We start from the raw sequence: 15,603 nt of genomic DNA on the forward strand, positions 1-15,603 counted from the left end.
AAGAGAGAGAGATAGCTAGAGATAGAATGAGGAAGGAAGGATGAGATGAAGGGAGGGAGGAAAGAGACAGAGAAGAAAGTCTAAGGAGATAATTCAAGACAGAGAGGAAGAGAGAAGAGAAACCAAAGCCACATTAAACTTTCAGGCTGACCAATGTGAGTGTCAAGAATCACAAGGCAACATTTCAGTGGTCGAAGGACCTGCCAGCAAACTATCCTCACTCATACTTTCTTTCTCAGTGAGACAAAGCAGCTAAGCAGTCACATTCCCCCACACCCTTTCTGCTTATGTCTGGGAGAAAAGAAACTCATGAAAGAGAAGCCCAATGAAATCTCCTCCAGGGGAAGGCACCACAGGATCAGGCCCTGCTCTGAGGGACAGGATTTGGGAACAAGGGGCACCATCAAAGATCTAAGCCTTGGGTCTGGACTGGGGCTGCGCCGGGGCCTGAGCACTGCTTCCCTGCTTCTTCCTGGAAGAGGCTGGAAGGAGACCAGCACGCAGGAACCCTGATCTTCAACTTCCTGCGTACAGAGGTGCTTGATTCAGGGAAGTCATGTGAAGGAGAAGTCATGGCTACGTATCCTTAAGGTTAGCCCCATAAAATCCTCGGAGGGAGCGAAGGGCCAACACCTCCATTTTTATGGGACAGGACTGAGGCCCAGAGAGGCCAGCTCTCCTGCCCAGCACCACACAGATCGACTCCTCTGTTTGCCTAAGTGCATTCATCAGAAGGCAGGGTGGTGTGAGATGAGACCACCCTTGTGAGAGCATCAGGTGGGACAGTAAAAGGCTCAAAGCTGGGCCACCACCATGTCCTCCGATGGCCCGAGAGAGGCAGCCCTCTACCTTTCCAGTACCTGTACTGGCATACCTATGAAAACTACATGTCAAAGAATGGAGAGGCCTAAAGATTCAAACAGGATGTCACATGCCAGGGAACTCTATCTTGATCATTGATAAAATAATGTGCTGTTTTAAAGTGTATGTTTGTGTCTATTAATAAAATCAAGCTTTGTTATAAGGAGGAAGAGAAGATAAAAATCACAAGTCAAAGTAAGATAAAGGTGAAAAAGACAAGTCCCAGTGAGAGTAACTTAACCACAGGCTCGTCATGCTTTTTGTTATGTTATTGTTTTTTTCCATGTGGTCAGCAGTACAGGCTCAAGGTACTGCCCCAGACCAGCTGGGTGGCTTTGAGCAAGTTCCCTGACTGTCCCAAGTTTCACTCTCCTCATCTATAAAATGGGTGTGATTATAAGAGTACAGCCCGAAGAGGAAAGGACAAAAATTTAGGTGAAAGCTTGCAGCACAGGGAGGGACTCAAAGCATATTGCCTGGGCAATTATCATTGTCATCATCATCGTCACTGTCACCATCACCATCATTATCATCATCATCGAGCTCCCTCCCCAACACCACTGGCTACCTACTTCCTCCAGGGCTCGAAATGCACGCATAGCATTAATCCACGCCAAAACAGGACCCTTGTTGTCTGTTGCTCCTCGTCCATAAAGTTTTCCTTGAAAAATGGGGGAAGAATTTTCAGAAAAGCGTGGGTAGCTCTGCCAACTTGAGTGAGTTAAAAACCAACATTGTTTTATGGGTAATTGCTTGAACAGGGCTTTCTGCTTATAAGAACAAATCTTGCACTGAAATCTCAAAGTGTGATTTCTTATATATAGACAGTATGGCCACTAGCTAGACATAAATGTAAGCTCTCTTGAAATATACTGAACCATTATGAGGTGTTTTATCCAAATTCATAGAAAAGGGCCTGTGTTACAGATGGTCATGTAACACAGCCTCTCATGTTGAGATTTTACAACTAGCAAAAGAATGAAAAAAGAGTACATTAACCTTTCTTTTTTTTTTCTTTCAAAAGAAATTATAGTTGTTAATTTTAAAAAGAAAACATTTGACCAAGATAACTGTTTTCCTCACAGCCCAAGGACTCCAGCCTGGGGCACTCATTCACTCATGGGCACAACGGTTTGAAGTTTCTTTTCCAAATGAAATAAAATTGGCCACATTGGACCAACTTGTAGAGCATGAGAGTTGCATTTAGTTCATTCTTAACAACAGGTTAGGTCTGGGCCAGTGATGGGAAGCCTGTCTTAAATCTTTAACCCTGTGAGCATCCCTTATCCACAGAAGCACCAGCTCTGTGCACCAGCATGTCACTAACCGTCCACTTCCGTCAGCGTGTAAGGGTCTGTGAGCCACCCGTCAGCCTGTGTGGCTGGCTGCACGTCCAGGTGGCCGTAGAAGCACACGGTGGGTTTCCCTGGATCATTCCCCAGCTCACCCAGGATGACAGGAGGTATCGGGAGAGTCTGGCCATCAGGGAGCTGCAGGAGGACAATGGGTCGTAGTTTTAAATAAATGCTGTTTAGTTCTTCCTGACAATTCAAAGACATAATGTTGGGAGTCCTGCTTCTACCCCTGGGTCCTGGCAGAGCCCATATAACTTTCTGATCACCCTTTATCCACATTTAACATGGTACCACAAGACACTTTTAATTAAAACGTGAAGTATAATTAAAGTGAAGCACTTCCTCAGATACACATTGATAAGCAGGAAACTTAGCTGAGCATGCTCTTCAGTAGGAACTCAGACTCAACTACCTTGAATTGGTTGTTGGAAACAAACCATTGGGAGACTTTCAATGCTAAGCCAGGCAGCACTGGGCGCTAAGAGTTAAGATCGCCATTACTGACCGAGGGGCAGTAACAGGAAGTGATTCTGATGAGAGGCTGGAGCCTCAGAAAGATGCCTTAGAGCTCAGGGTAGTTTGAAGCTTGCATGCAGGGTGTGAACAGCACGGGGGCCTTTCCAGGGTGAGTCTCCTTGACTCACCTCCTCCACTTGTGTTCCCTCCTACCCCCACACAAGTCCTGACACGATGAGAAGTCAACATGGCAACCCCGTTTGAGATGAGGAGGAATTCTATGGGTGTTTGTATTGAGGATCTTGCCACCACCACGGGAGGGCATGGCTGATGCACAGGGAAGTGGCAGCTCATGGAGAAGGGAGGGACAGCCAGCACCTGCTGAGAACCCAAGTCCTCGAGGTCCACGCTGGCCCCCAGGCGCCGAAGCTCCTCTGCTGCCACGGCCATCATCCTGGAGAGCTCTTGTCGGAGGTGGGGCACAGGCTGAATGGAATCACTCTCTATGGCCACCCACTCCTTCAGCTTCTGTGAGGACAGGCCACAGGGTGGTTAGCATGACACAGCACAGGAGGCACAGAATTCCCCAATGTCCATTATTTGACCTTGATATTCAAACGTCACTGGCAAAGCTGAAAGTGTAATCAGGAACATAGACACCAGAGTTGGCTGGTCAAAAGGAGAATGGAACAAGGCAGATGAGTGGAAGGCTGTTGTCCCACACACCAGGCATGTGCCCCCGAGGGTTCACCAGGGTTGCAAAGAAGGGCAGGTCCTGGACCCACCCTTTCTGATATTTAGCACTGAGAAGGCTGGTTGGCCATGCCCCCACCAGAACTGGCTTCCCACAGTGCCCTGAAGGCCTCTGGACCTCACAGAGTACCCGACTTGACCCCCTGGCGGCTTCAGCAGGCTGCAGGGCTCCTTGGAACCATCCTTCATACTTAGATTTTGTGGTCATCCCCACCTGCTTCTCCAGAATCCTCAGGGTGGCAGGCAGCCTTGGCTCCTAACCCTGGACTGCTCATCAGAGTTGGACTTGAAGAATACTCCGTACATTTTTTTAGCCTCAGCTTTCTCATCTCAGGTTACGGTGACTGTGAGGTTGCGATACAATGGAAAATATATATATTTTGATCTTTGTCTCACCTGTTGTCCAGAGCTCCTAAAACTTTCACAACTTCCTAAGTGATGGAGGTGTCAGGGTCATCTTCAGGTCCAATATTTGCTCTCAGACTCAGTGTCCTTGGGAGGTGAGTTCAGCCAGGAGAGGACCTCAGTGAGGGGACTATGGCAATCTGAGGATGGTTCCCAGTGAACATGAGTTCAACATTTGCCAGACTCCAAGGACAGTCCCCTAGATCAGTGGTTCTCAACCTTTCTAATGCTGTGTATGGTTCCACATGTTGTAGTGACCCCCAACCATAAAATTATTTTTGTTGCTACTTCGTAACTGTAATTTTGCTACTGTTAATGAATCATAATGTAAATATCTGTTTTTTCCAACCCTGCTAGCGGTTCTCAACCTGTGCGTCACGACACACAGGTTGAGAGCCACGGGTTGAGAGCCACTATAGAGCCTAAGACCATTAGAAAACACAGATATTTACATTATAATTCATAACAGAAGCAAAATTACAGTTATGAAGTCTCAATGAAAATAATTTTATGGTTGGGGTCACCATAACATGAGGAACTGTATTAAAGGGTTGCAGCATTAGAATGGTTGAGAACCACTGCCCTAGATCAAGTATGCTGGAAAAGAACAGAGCTCCCTTTTCCGGAAGAGTGGTTGGGAGAGATCTCTTCCCTCAACCTAACAAATAGTGACTATTTTAATTCAATGAAGAATCACAGGCATTTTAAATGGAATTAAGTTGTCAGGCAAAAAAATCCCCACATCTCCCAGCAAACCACCGTTCACTCAGACACTGAAAGATTTCTCATGCAAGTGTCCCGCCTGTAGTTTCTCCAACCTGCACAAATTCATCCTGATGCAGATCCATGTACCAGAAGACCTTCTCAAGCAGCCCAGCCTGGGGTGAGGATGGAGAGGACATGCCTCCCAAAAGCAGCAGCAGAAGAGCAAGGAGAGCTGACACCTGTGAGTGGGCACAAGGGAGGAAGCAAAATAAGTACCAGGGTTTGGACTTCCGACCTCGCAAATACTTCAAGAAGTCTGTTCTCCGACACAGCTGCGTGCAGTCACTCAGGCTAAAATAACACCAGGGAGTAGAATGGGAAATCTATGTTGTGCTCTGTTTCCCCAACTGCTTCCTTTTCAGTGCTAAAGGATTGTGATAAGACAGAAAGCAAGCTGACGAGCTGGTTTGGAAGCAGCCTTCCTCAGTCTGTTCCTGTGATCATCTTCCTCGTTGATTGACTTCCCCTTACATCACAACACACACTTATGGTGTGAAGGGCAATGTTTGTAAGGAGGAGAAGTGTGCTGTAATTTTTAAAATAATGAAGTTTGTATGTGTGATTTGCCACTCCATTAGAAAGAATATTTTGTAAGGACTGCCTAGAATCCCGGGCAGTGTGTGGGGTTTTCTCCATCAGCTCCTGAGGCTAGAGCACTTTAAAAAGAAACATAAAAGCACAGTGTGATATGTAACATGGAAGATAATGTAGGCATAGTTGGCCACATTCCCCACCTGGGGCTCTCCCTGGTCCACGGCTTGCTCCCCTTTCCTCCCACCTCTTTGGCCTCTGCTTCCCTCCCTGATGGCTCTTTGCCTCTCCTGGCCCATAAATGTGGGACTTGTCCATGGCCCCAATCTTGGCCCTCCGCTTCCTCCTTCCCCCTCCCACACCCTCTTCCTACTCATCCTTCCACCCTGTGGTAGCTGCAGCTGGGTGCAGAGCAAAAAACCACAGGGAAAGACTTCCAGACTCAGAACTAATTCATCATCTTCTTCTGAACACGCTATTCCTTGTGGATTTTTGTACATTTTGAAGCTAGACTTTATTTTCTAGAGCCATTTTAGGTTTAGGCAGTTTCTTTTCTAGGCCTCCAGTCCTAAGCACCAACAAAGCCAAGGTGAAGATATGTATCTAGATTATACTTATACAAGTCAATAATATAAGATAAATTTGAATAGACATTTCTCCAAAGAAAATCTACAAATGATCAACTAAGTACATGAAAAGAATGCTCAACACCATTAGTCATCAGGGAAATACAAATCAAATAAGGAGTCACTTCATACCTTCTCATCTATTCCTATGGTTAAAATTTAAAAAAGTTAGGTAACAACAAGTGCTGGCAAGGATGTGGAGAAATTGGAACCCTCGTACATTGCTGGTGGGAATGCAAGATAGTGCAAATGCTTTGGAAAGCAGTCTGGCAGGCCTCAAATGATTAAATATATGACCTAGCAGTTCCTCTCAGATATGTTTTTAAGGAAGATGAGAACACGTGTCCACCAAAAAACTCAATAGGGATGTTATACAGCAGCATTATTCATAATGGCCGCAACCCAAGTGTTCATCAGTGGATGAATGAATGAACAAAATGTGCTGTATACAGGAGATGGAATATTACTCAGCCATGAAAAGAATTGCTGATACATGCTACAACATGCATAAACCTTGAAAACATTATGTTGAGTAAAAGAACCCAGACATAAAGACTACAGATGGTATCAGTCCATTTATGTGAAATGTCCAGAATAGTTAAATTGGAGAGACAGAAGTAGATTGGTGGTCTAGGGATGGAAGAATTGAGGGGAGTGACTGATGATAATGAGTAAGAGGTCCTTTGTGGGATGATGGAAGTCCTAAAGTTTATTTTGGCAACATTTGTGCAATTCTGAATATACTAAAAACCATTGAATTGCACACTTTAAATTGGTAAATTGTAAATTCCGTGAATTGCATTGCAATATGGTCACTATAAAAATAATAATAATAAATATTAACACTTGTTAAAAAGTATAAATATATTATTGAATATGAAAAATATCTCAAAAGGAAGCTAAGGAGTGGGTAAATTTCAGGTAAATGTGAACCTTGCTCATTCATAAGCGGTTTAAGAACTTGGTCCAGAAGATGGCGCCAATGAGCCGCCCCTGAGTATCCTTTGCCTCATTCTGATCCTAATGAGGCTGGATCCAGCTAAGCTCTGGGGAGTTAAGGTTAGGGTTAGGGTTAGGGCAGGTGTCGGCAACCTGCGGCTCCGGAGCCGCATGCGGCTCTTTTGAAGCTTTGCTGCGGCTCCCAACCGGTCGATAGCAGGGAGGGAGGAGCTGGGGGCGGGGAGCTGTATCACTTACCTCCGCCGCCCCCGGCCCTCCAGGCGCTCTGTGTGGCCGGTTGCCGCGACTTAGCGTCGCTAGGCAACCACAGTGTCCCTGTCCTGGCCCAGCTTCCTCTCTCACATCACAGTGTGTGATGTCACTGAGGACACGCTGAGCGTGCACCTCTGAGCTGGGGTGGAGGAGACTGTTGCGAGGGGAAAGAGAGGTGCTGACAGAGGGGACACTGAAAAATAATAATAATAAAAAAGCAATAAAGAGAAAAAAGGGAGAAGGAAAAAGAAGAGGACAGAGAGGACTGGAGAAAGAGAAAGAGGGCTTGCAGTGTGACTGTCACTGGGAGTCGGGCCTGTACAGTGAGTGGAAAGCATATATTCTGACCTCCTGCTCCACAACAAGGTCCGGTGGCTGTCCAGAGGCGAGGTGCTAAAACGCTTTGTCGCATCTTTGGAAGAAGTAAAAACTTTCCTGTCCAGCAAAGAGCTCACCTTTCCTGAGCTGGAACAACCAGAGTGGCTGGAAAAATTACATTTTATGGTAGACATGACAGCACATCTAAACACACTAAATACAACGCTTCAGGGGAAAGGAAGCACAGCACATGCTGGAGGACGTTTTGGTATTTGAGCGCAAGTTGACAGTGTTTGTCAAAGATTTACAGAGAGGTACACTGTCTCACTTTCCCTCTTTGAGAGAGTTCAAACAAAGTTATGATATGATAAATTTGGAATATTTGAAGTCTGCAATCACCACAATGCAAAGTTCGTTTGGGAAACGATTCTGTGAGTTCAGAGAGGAAAAAAACACATTATCCTTCCCTGTCACTCCCCTGGCGATTGATCCATCCCTATTGAATATAACTGCATTTGCAGGTGTAAGTCTACCTGATCTTGAGATGGAACTGGCTGATATAGCCGACAAAGATATATGGGGGTCCAAGTTCAAATGCTTGGCCGCTACTCTTGAGGATGTTGCCTGTCAGAAGGCCATTCTGGCTCAGAATCATAAATGGAGTGATATTAAAAACCTTCCCAAACAGGACAAACTTGTATTCGAAACATGGAATGCCATCCCCAACACTTATATAAACATGAAAAAGTATGCATTTGGAGTCCTGTCTATCTTCGGCTCCACATATGTATGTGAGCAGGTCTTCTCCAACATGAACTATATTAAAAACAAACATCGATTACGCCTCACAGATGCAACTTGCAAGCCTGTGTGAAAATGAAGGTAACATCTTACAGGCCTGATGTGCAGACACTGTGCACTGAGGTTCAGGAGCAAAAATCCCATTAACCAGGTAAATTAAATATTTTAATTAGCTATTAATTTACAAAAATATATTTTACATTGTTAAATGAAAAAATCCTTTTTTTCTTCAGATTGACAGCTAACTGCACGATCCGGTATATAGCATTAAGGTAAGAAACAATATATGCAGTGTTATATTTGTTTTAAATATCGCAATGGTTTTGCGGCTTCCAGGCTTTTTTTTCCCTTCGAAAACAGGTCCAAGTGGCTCTTTATGTCTTAAAGGTTGCCGACCCCTGGGTTAGGGGCTGCAAACAAATCAGGAGGAAAGAAATCTTGAAGACTGACAGCAGCAGCAAAGAAGCTCTAGACACCTGGGGAAGGCTCTTTGAAATGGAGCAGGGTATTTTTTGTAGGCAATCAATCTGAATTAATATGTGAGCTGTTACTTTTATTTTTCATGCATTCAATTTCCACTAAAAAAAGATTTGGTGCTCCAATCCAATGAAAACTAAAATGGGGAAATTTGAAGAAAAGGAAGCCACAAGAAAAGAAGGAAAACAGCAATTTTAAGGAGAAAAAATGGTTCGTATTTCAGCAGAAGTCCCCTCCCCTCCCAAGAGGAACAGCACATGCAGGGCCCAGCTTCCTGAAGGATTGTCCCTGGTGGTGGGTCCTCACACAGGGTCTGCAGGACTGCACTTCCCCAGAGTGCCTGCAGAGTGACCGAGCACCTGTGTCCCTTTGCCACAGAGATGGGCGGAGGACACTGATCCTGCCTGTAGGATCTTGGATGGGGTCCCCGCATTGCATATATGCTCGCTTCTCCAGTCTCCCACATCCCTTTCTCTTTCTGTTTCTTTTTTTGGGTTACAGTCACACTTGACTTAGAATTAATTGCACAGCAGCAACCTGGAGAATGAGAAGGGTTATTCCTGGCTTTTGCCTTTGCCAAAGAAGGTGCTGGAGGATAGGAAGGTGAAGGGGGCAGAGAGAGCGGGAAACCCGGTCCTAGTGTTACCTTGGCGGGGCAGGTAACCCAGCCCAGCTGGAGCAGTCCCCTTCTACCCCCCATAGGATTCTGTTAATTCCAGCTCATTGCTTTTAGATTTGGAACAAAAGCCCTAAATGCCCCTACACTAGGCCTTATTTTTAAATACTTTAACTTTTAAGACTTTCTGAAGGCATGTCCACATTCTCTGCGGTGGACCCACCCCCACCCCGTCCTTCTCCCAGTCAATTCAGCTTCAATCCCAGGAACCTCTCCTCCCACAGGGCTGGCCTCGGGGTCTCCTCCCCTCTTAGCTCTCACCAACCACCAGGACAGTTAGATGGTCTGTTTGCTTAGCTGACAGTGGCCTCCACCGAGCTGCAGGCTGGACACAGACACAGAGCCAGTGACACTTAGGACACTTCTATCTCTTGCCCTGAAAGCAGCAGGCATCTGACAGGAGGCTGGGTGGAGTGTGCTGCTGATAAAGCCAATCCTGCACCGTTTGCAGCTGAGCAGAATAAAGAATCCAAATGACAGCCTTCCTGCCTCCCCTCACTGGGCCTGGGGGAGGCCTGTTCCTCCGGGGCACTGTAGCCAATCCCTCTTCCGCCTCGGAGAAACTTTGTGCTGGGTCAACTTGTAAGCCAAGACACCACTTACCAAGTCACCTAGAGTCCCATGGGATTGCTTTATGAAGGTGCTCTGCCCGAGACTGATGGGTTTGTTATAATGCAGGAAAAATGCCTTACTGGCTTATCTCACTGTGCCGGGATTAAAAATAAAAGTCGAACCCCTCCTCCCCCACAGCCTTTCTGGATTCTGTTAATTCCCCCGCAGAGCTGGGCTGGGCCAAGCATTCCTGAGCAGATGAACTCTGGCAGCCAGTCTTGAAGTGGGAGTGGTCAGGGCGTGGTTTTTGGAGAGCAGCCTGGACAATTTCCAGCAACAGAATTCCCCAGAAAGTCTCAATAGCTCAATTTCTCCACCATCCTCTAGTCAGGGTCTGACCGGCCGTCTGACCCCCCCATAAAAAGAGCTTAGCTCAGGCTCACTCCTAAACCCGAGGTGAAGCCCACTCCCCAGGTGCAGATGGCTAGAGACAGACATCACTGGATAAAGGGGTGCAGGAGGAGTCCAGCGCAATCCTGGGTGCAGGTAGGGCTCAGAATCAGGCTCAGCTTGCACTGACCACTGGCTTGGTGTTCCCTGGCCCGGAGCTGCAGGCTGGATATAGGCACAGAGCACTGCCCTGTGCAGCAGGAGGCCAGAGGTCATGCATGCACAGCATCTGGCCCTTCGAGGACCCTGCTTAGATGGTGTGCCATTCTAGGGGCAGCCAGCTAGTCTGAGGACCATGCCCCTGACTGCACAGGTGCAGGCAAGTAGAAAGCAGCAACGTCAGTGTGTGTCACCTAGAAAGGACTCTGGACATCCTTTTGCTTCCCTCCATACTGGCTAGTGATCTGGGCTTCCCCAGGCTCTATCCTGGCTCTGCATCACCTCCGGAGCTCACTGCCATCTGCAAACATGACAAACCTGACCAAAAAGTGTAAGCGTTGCCCGGCCGGTGTGGCTGAGTGTCTGAGCGTCAACCTATGAACTAGGAGGCCGCCGTTCATTCTTGATCGGAGCACATGCCCACACTCTGCAGGCTCAATCCTCAGTAGGGGGTGTGCCAGTGGCCGGTTTATGATTTGGGGAGGCCCAAAGAGATAATGCTAATGTTGGTACACTTGAAGTTGTCCCAGAGGCTCCTTATACCATCTTCATATGTTTTAATTCTTTTTTCTTTTTGCTCTTCTGGATTGGGTGTTTTTTGTTCCCTCATATTCCAAATCATTGACTTGATTCTAGGAATCCTCTACTGTTGATTCCCTGTAAATTATCCTTTATTTCAGTTAGTGTATGCTTAATATTTAACTGGCCCTTGTTCATGTTTTTTTGAAATTCTCACTAAGATCCTTGAAAGTCTCACTAAGTTCTTTGAACCTCTCATCAAGATCCTTGGTCATCTGCCCAGCCAGTGTGGCTCAGTGGTTGAATGTCAACCTATGAACCAGAAGGTCATGGTTTGATTCCTGGTCAGGGCACATGCCCAGGTTGCAGGCTCTATTCCCCGGTGAGGGCCATGTAGATGACAGCTGATCAATGATTCTCTCTCATCATTGGTGCTTCTATTTCTCTCTCCCTATCCCTTCCTCTCTGAAATCAATTATATATATATATATATATATATATATATATATATATATATATATAATTTTTTTAAGAGTCTCTTTAAAAAAACATACTAACCATCCTTAAAAAAACAAAAAAACAAGTGGCATGGCCAGAGGTGCCTGTTGCTCCTCCCACAGGCCAGTCTCTAACTGCAATGAAGTCACCACTGAGCTGGACCCTGAGCTCCTCCAAGGCCTGCATTGTGTTAGGCTCTGAGCCTGGGACAGGGGACACGTGGTGAGAGGTGTGAACCCCAAACCATGGATTGGGTGCAGACCCTGGAGTCAAGACCCATGGACAACTCAAGGTTTTCTAACATGCTTCAATGCATGCTTGGGCCACAGCCACTGCCTTTGCTTTCTTCTTTTAAATCTCATTTGTGTGATTTGGATATAAAAGGGTTAGCTGGATAAACATGAGATACCTGAAGGAGTAACTGAGTGATCTCAGGGAACAACAGATAAGATCAGATGGCAAACAACAGAGACATGGAGAGTTGGGGGGAGGGGCAAGGCAGTGGGAATTGAGCCACAGAGGACTTGGAGACAGGGACAGGGGAGGGGTGGCAGGGAGAGGACAGTCAGAGAGGAATTGGTGGACAGAGTTCTGCGGGCTGGTCCAGCTGGCAAAGGTACCAAAACCCAGCTCCCGCCGAGACCGGTTTGGCTCAATGGATAGAGCGTCGGCTTGGGGACTGAAGGGTCCTGGGTTCGATTCCGGTCAAGGGCATGTAGCTTAGTTGCGGGCATATCCCCAGTAGGGGGTGTGCAAGAGGCAGCTGATCGATGACTCTCTCTCATCGATGTTTCTAACTCTCTATCTCTCTCCCTTCCTCTCTGTAAAAAATCAATAAAATATATTAAAAAAAAAAAAAAAAAAAAAAAACCCAGCTCCCTCCCACCTTCTGGTGGTGGCTGGTGGTCCTTGGTGCTCCCTGGTCCAGAGCTGCATTGCTGAGGTCTGTGCCCCGGCTCACCTGGCCTCCTCCTGTGTGTGTCCCTGTGTCCTCTCTTCTTCTTAGGTCACCACCAGTTTCTGAAGTATGGAGTACCCCAATCCAGTACAACCTCATTTCCTTACATCTGCAAAGACCCTGCTTGCAAGTCAGCTCAGGTTCTGAGGCTCCACATGGACATGCATTTTGGGGACATCATTTCCCCCAGCACTCCCTGATCTTTATTTCCTTTTCGTTACTAATGTTCTATTATTTGTTCACTTACAATAATATTCTCCGCCTCATTCACTTGAACTTAAGCTGAATCAGGGCCAGGCCGCGTTTTCCATATTCCCATGTACTGAGAGGTGCCTGCCTAGACTAAAACCCCAATCGGTGTTTGCTAAGTGCACAGTCTGAGGAGAGACACCAGGAGTAGCTAATGTTCACCAGTGTAATGCTTTCTGTTTCAACATTGTGCAGAAAATGCAAAATGTGTTGACGAACAAAACTATCTGAGCTGTAAGCAAGAATAAGGGGGCGGGGGGTGGGGGGACACACGCAAAATTTAACTGTGTCAGATGATTCCTCCTCCTAGCAGTCTCAGGAGGCTCCAGCTTCCTGACAACACACCACGGGGGCTTTGTTCATTGTGCTGCTGCTTGGAGTCCTTGTCTCTCTATACCACTCAAAGCTCCTGGCCCCCAAGTCCTTCATCAACAGCCTCTCTGCACCTCCCCCTCCCCCAATCCCACACATTCCCTGAGGCTCACACCAGGGCCTCACAATTCAGAGCATCCAGGCTAGCTGTTCAACTACCCTCTTCCCTAACTGATCTCAGATTTTCTTATTCCTTGAAGCTCTCAGCTTCGTCCCAGTGGCTCTGACTGATATATTCAGTCCTCAGCACCCATTTTCATTTGTGTCGGTTTATTCTGTGCACTTCTTAGTAATTTTCTTCTGATGTCGCTTCTCCACCATTTCACTTTTTCTCTTTTTGTAGACCTCCTACTACAGTTGGAATCTTTTGATCTCTCATGTATCCTCCTATTCTCTGATCTTTTCTGTCCATTTTTTTTCCTGCTTTCTGGCTAAATTCCTCAGTCATAGGACTGATTCATTCTCTCTTTGATTATGGCTGGTCTAGAATGCACACGAACTACTGAGTTTCTCAATAACGAATTTTCATTTTCAGGATTTCTCATTGGTTGTGTTCCGTGTCCACCTATTCTCCACTCACATGTGTCTGCCTCTTCTCTATGGTTTTAGTCCTTCATTTATCCTAGGAAGGTTGTAAACATATTTCATTTATATCCATTTAAACATGTTCTACTGTTTGCATTTCAGTGGCAGTAAACTCACTTCCCAATTAATATTGTGAGCTTTCTTATTGCTAGTCTGATATTATTAGTCTAATGTATACTTTTAATAGTAACTTGCAGGCTCTGCCTGAACACCAGTTGTATTCTCTGTCTCTTGGTCATTACTTCTGCGAAGAAATGCTGTGGGTGCTCAGCTGTCACCCACCGGGAGACCCAGCCAGTCCAGGTTCTGAGAGTGGTGCCGGCTCCGCTGCCCTCTGTGCTGGGTCCCTGTGACCCTGTGGCAGCCTCATTTCTAGATGCTTCTGCCCCGCCCCCATCCCACTCACCACTGAATGTTTTTGTTTTGCTTTTATCCAGTAGAGATATTATGTTTTTGAGTCTACCTTTTTAATTAGACATTTGAAGTATGTGTACTTGTGCTGATGGAAGTGGATGGGAGGTTTAAGAGTGAACTCCTGAGCATTGATTTGAAATCCCTGCAGTGACCACCCTCTGGGAGGCAAAGTCACCGGCTGTGCCCGGAGCCAGCTGCAGTGTACATGCTCGGGTGTGTGTATGTGTGTGTGTGTGTGTGTGTGTGTGTGTGTCTCACACACTTTCCCAAAAGAAAGGGAAGCAGGATTAGCTTGAAGAGGAGGAAATCTCCCTTAAAAGCTTGTGTGTCTTGCCAGTATACCTTAACCAGCATAGAGGCCCAGGTCCCAGAAATCCTCAGGCTCTAGGACCAGGACATAGGACTGATAGATAACTGCGGCCCAGCAGGGTGAGCTCAGGGTCAGGACTCAGGTGCGAGGCAGGCAGAGGCACTGGGCCCCGGCAGCGGCAGCGCACCTGCAGGGCAGGGTGTGCTGTGAGGGAACAGGATGCCCCAGGCAAACTGAAGGCTGATACCTGTCAGAACAGGGGCTCCAGGCCATGCAGGGTCTCCCCCTTCCCACAACCTTCCAAAAGCTCCACTCTGCTCATCCCTCCCTTCTCTTCTCCTTTCTCAAAGTCCCTAATCCCTCTGGGTGTTCTGGATCCCACTCTTTGGGGGCCCATGGGGACAGCCTCCCAGCTTCCTGTGCTGCTGCTGGGAGCTGCATATGCTCCCTGTCAGTGCCATGCCTCCCAAAAGGCACTTCTGTCCAAACCAACGAGCTTCTGAATGGGGCGGATTGTAATTGCCTGAAAGAGCGATTGAGAGGGTGGACACTGAGGCATTGTGGGCCAGCAGGGAGAAGTGCCTGGGGACAGATACCTAGCATCCTGATGTGTAGGGGGGACCTACGTCCTGTGCGCAGGACTAGGGCAGAAGTGGGGTAGGGTTGTCCTTAGGGTCCTGCTCCAGCATTTCCCTCACTGGCCCCCAAATAAAGACCTGCACCCCACTTATAGTCTGGGTGCCCAAACAGGGTCAGAGGACTGAAGCTGGACACACACCATCTCATGTCTACCCGTGACATCTCCAGGAGCCGCTTCCCTGCTCCAGTCACCCAAACAATGATAATGTTTCATAAAATATGTCTGCTTAAAATTAGTTTTGAAATATTTTGGTAACTTGAAACCTTAAAATTATACTCAGTTAAGTTAAATATGGGTATTGGATAAATGCTCAGATCATTTCTAGATAAGATAAAATACTGAAACATTAATAGCTTCTCATTACAGAGACTAAAGGTGTTTGGGCCTGTTAGTAAATGTGTTCTTTGGCCAAATTGAAAACTCTAGTGCACCACTATTGGATCTCAGTCCTCTCACTGTCTGTGAGGCAATGTGATCTGCCTGTAAACTGGACTAGGTCCTGGAGTCTTCAAGCTTCCTCCAATGTCTGGCTACAACTCTCCACACTAATGTTACCAGTCTTCTCTTGCTCCTTTTCCTAAAGCCCACACTGAAGCTGGGCGACTGGATATAAACTCCAGAGGCGTCACTGCAATGGGTCACAGAGGGGTAACAGTAAACG

General features: G+C 46.8%; 1 protein-coding gene across 5 annotated transcripts in view; it reads right to left on the minus strand.

The window, feature by feature from the left end:
- The window catches only part of CNDP1 (carnosine dipeptidase 1), a 28,955-nt gene that overhangs the window by 12,023 nt on the left and 1,329 nt on the right, over window positions 1–15,603 (minus strand). The window contains exons 1-5 of one of the 5 annotated variants that reach the window (XM_045574470.1): window positions 9,848–10,010; window positions 4,649–4,774; window positions 3,051–3,200; window positions 2,189–2,351; window positions 1,434–1,522 (exon numbers count right to left, since the gene is read on the minus strand). In XM_045574470.1, coding sequence (XP_045430426.1) covers window positions 1,434–1,522; window positions 2,189–2,351; window positions 3,051–3,200; window positions 4,649–4,732 — 486 coding nt within the window. In that variant the 5' untranslated portion in view covers window positions 4,733–4,774; window positions 9,848–10,010. Of the gene's footprint in view, window positions 1–1,433; window positions 1,523–2,188; window positions 2,352–3,050; window positions 3,201–4,648; window positions 4,775–9,839; window positions 10,011–15,603 lie in introns of those variants that run through there. The other 4 variants (XM_036418390.2, XM_036418389.2, XM_045574472.1 and 1 more) reach the window with 4 other exon arrangements.

Source organism: Pipistrellus kuhlii, unplaced genomic scaffold, assembly GCF_014108245.1.
Source record: "Pipistrellus kuhlii isolate mPipKuh1 unplaced genomic scaffold, mPipKuh1.p scaffold_m20_p_6, whole genome shotgun sequence".
NCBI lineage: Eukaryota > Metazoa > Chordata > Mammalia > Chiroptera > Vespertilionidae > Pipistrellus > Pipistrellus kuhlii.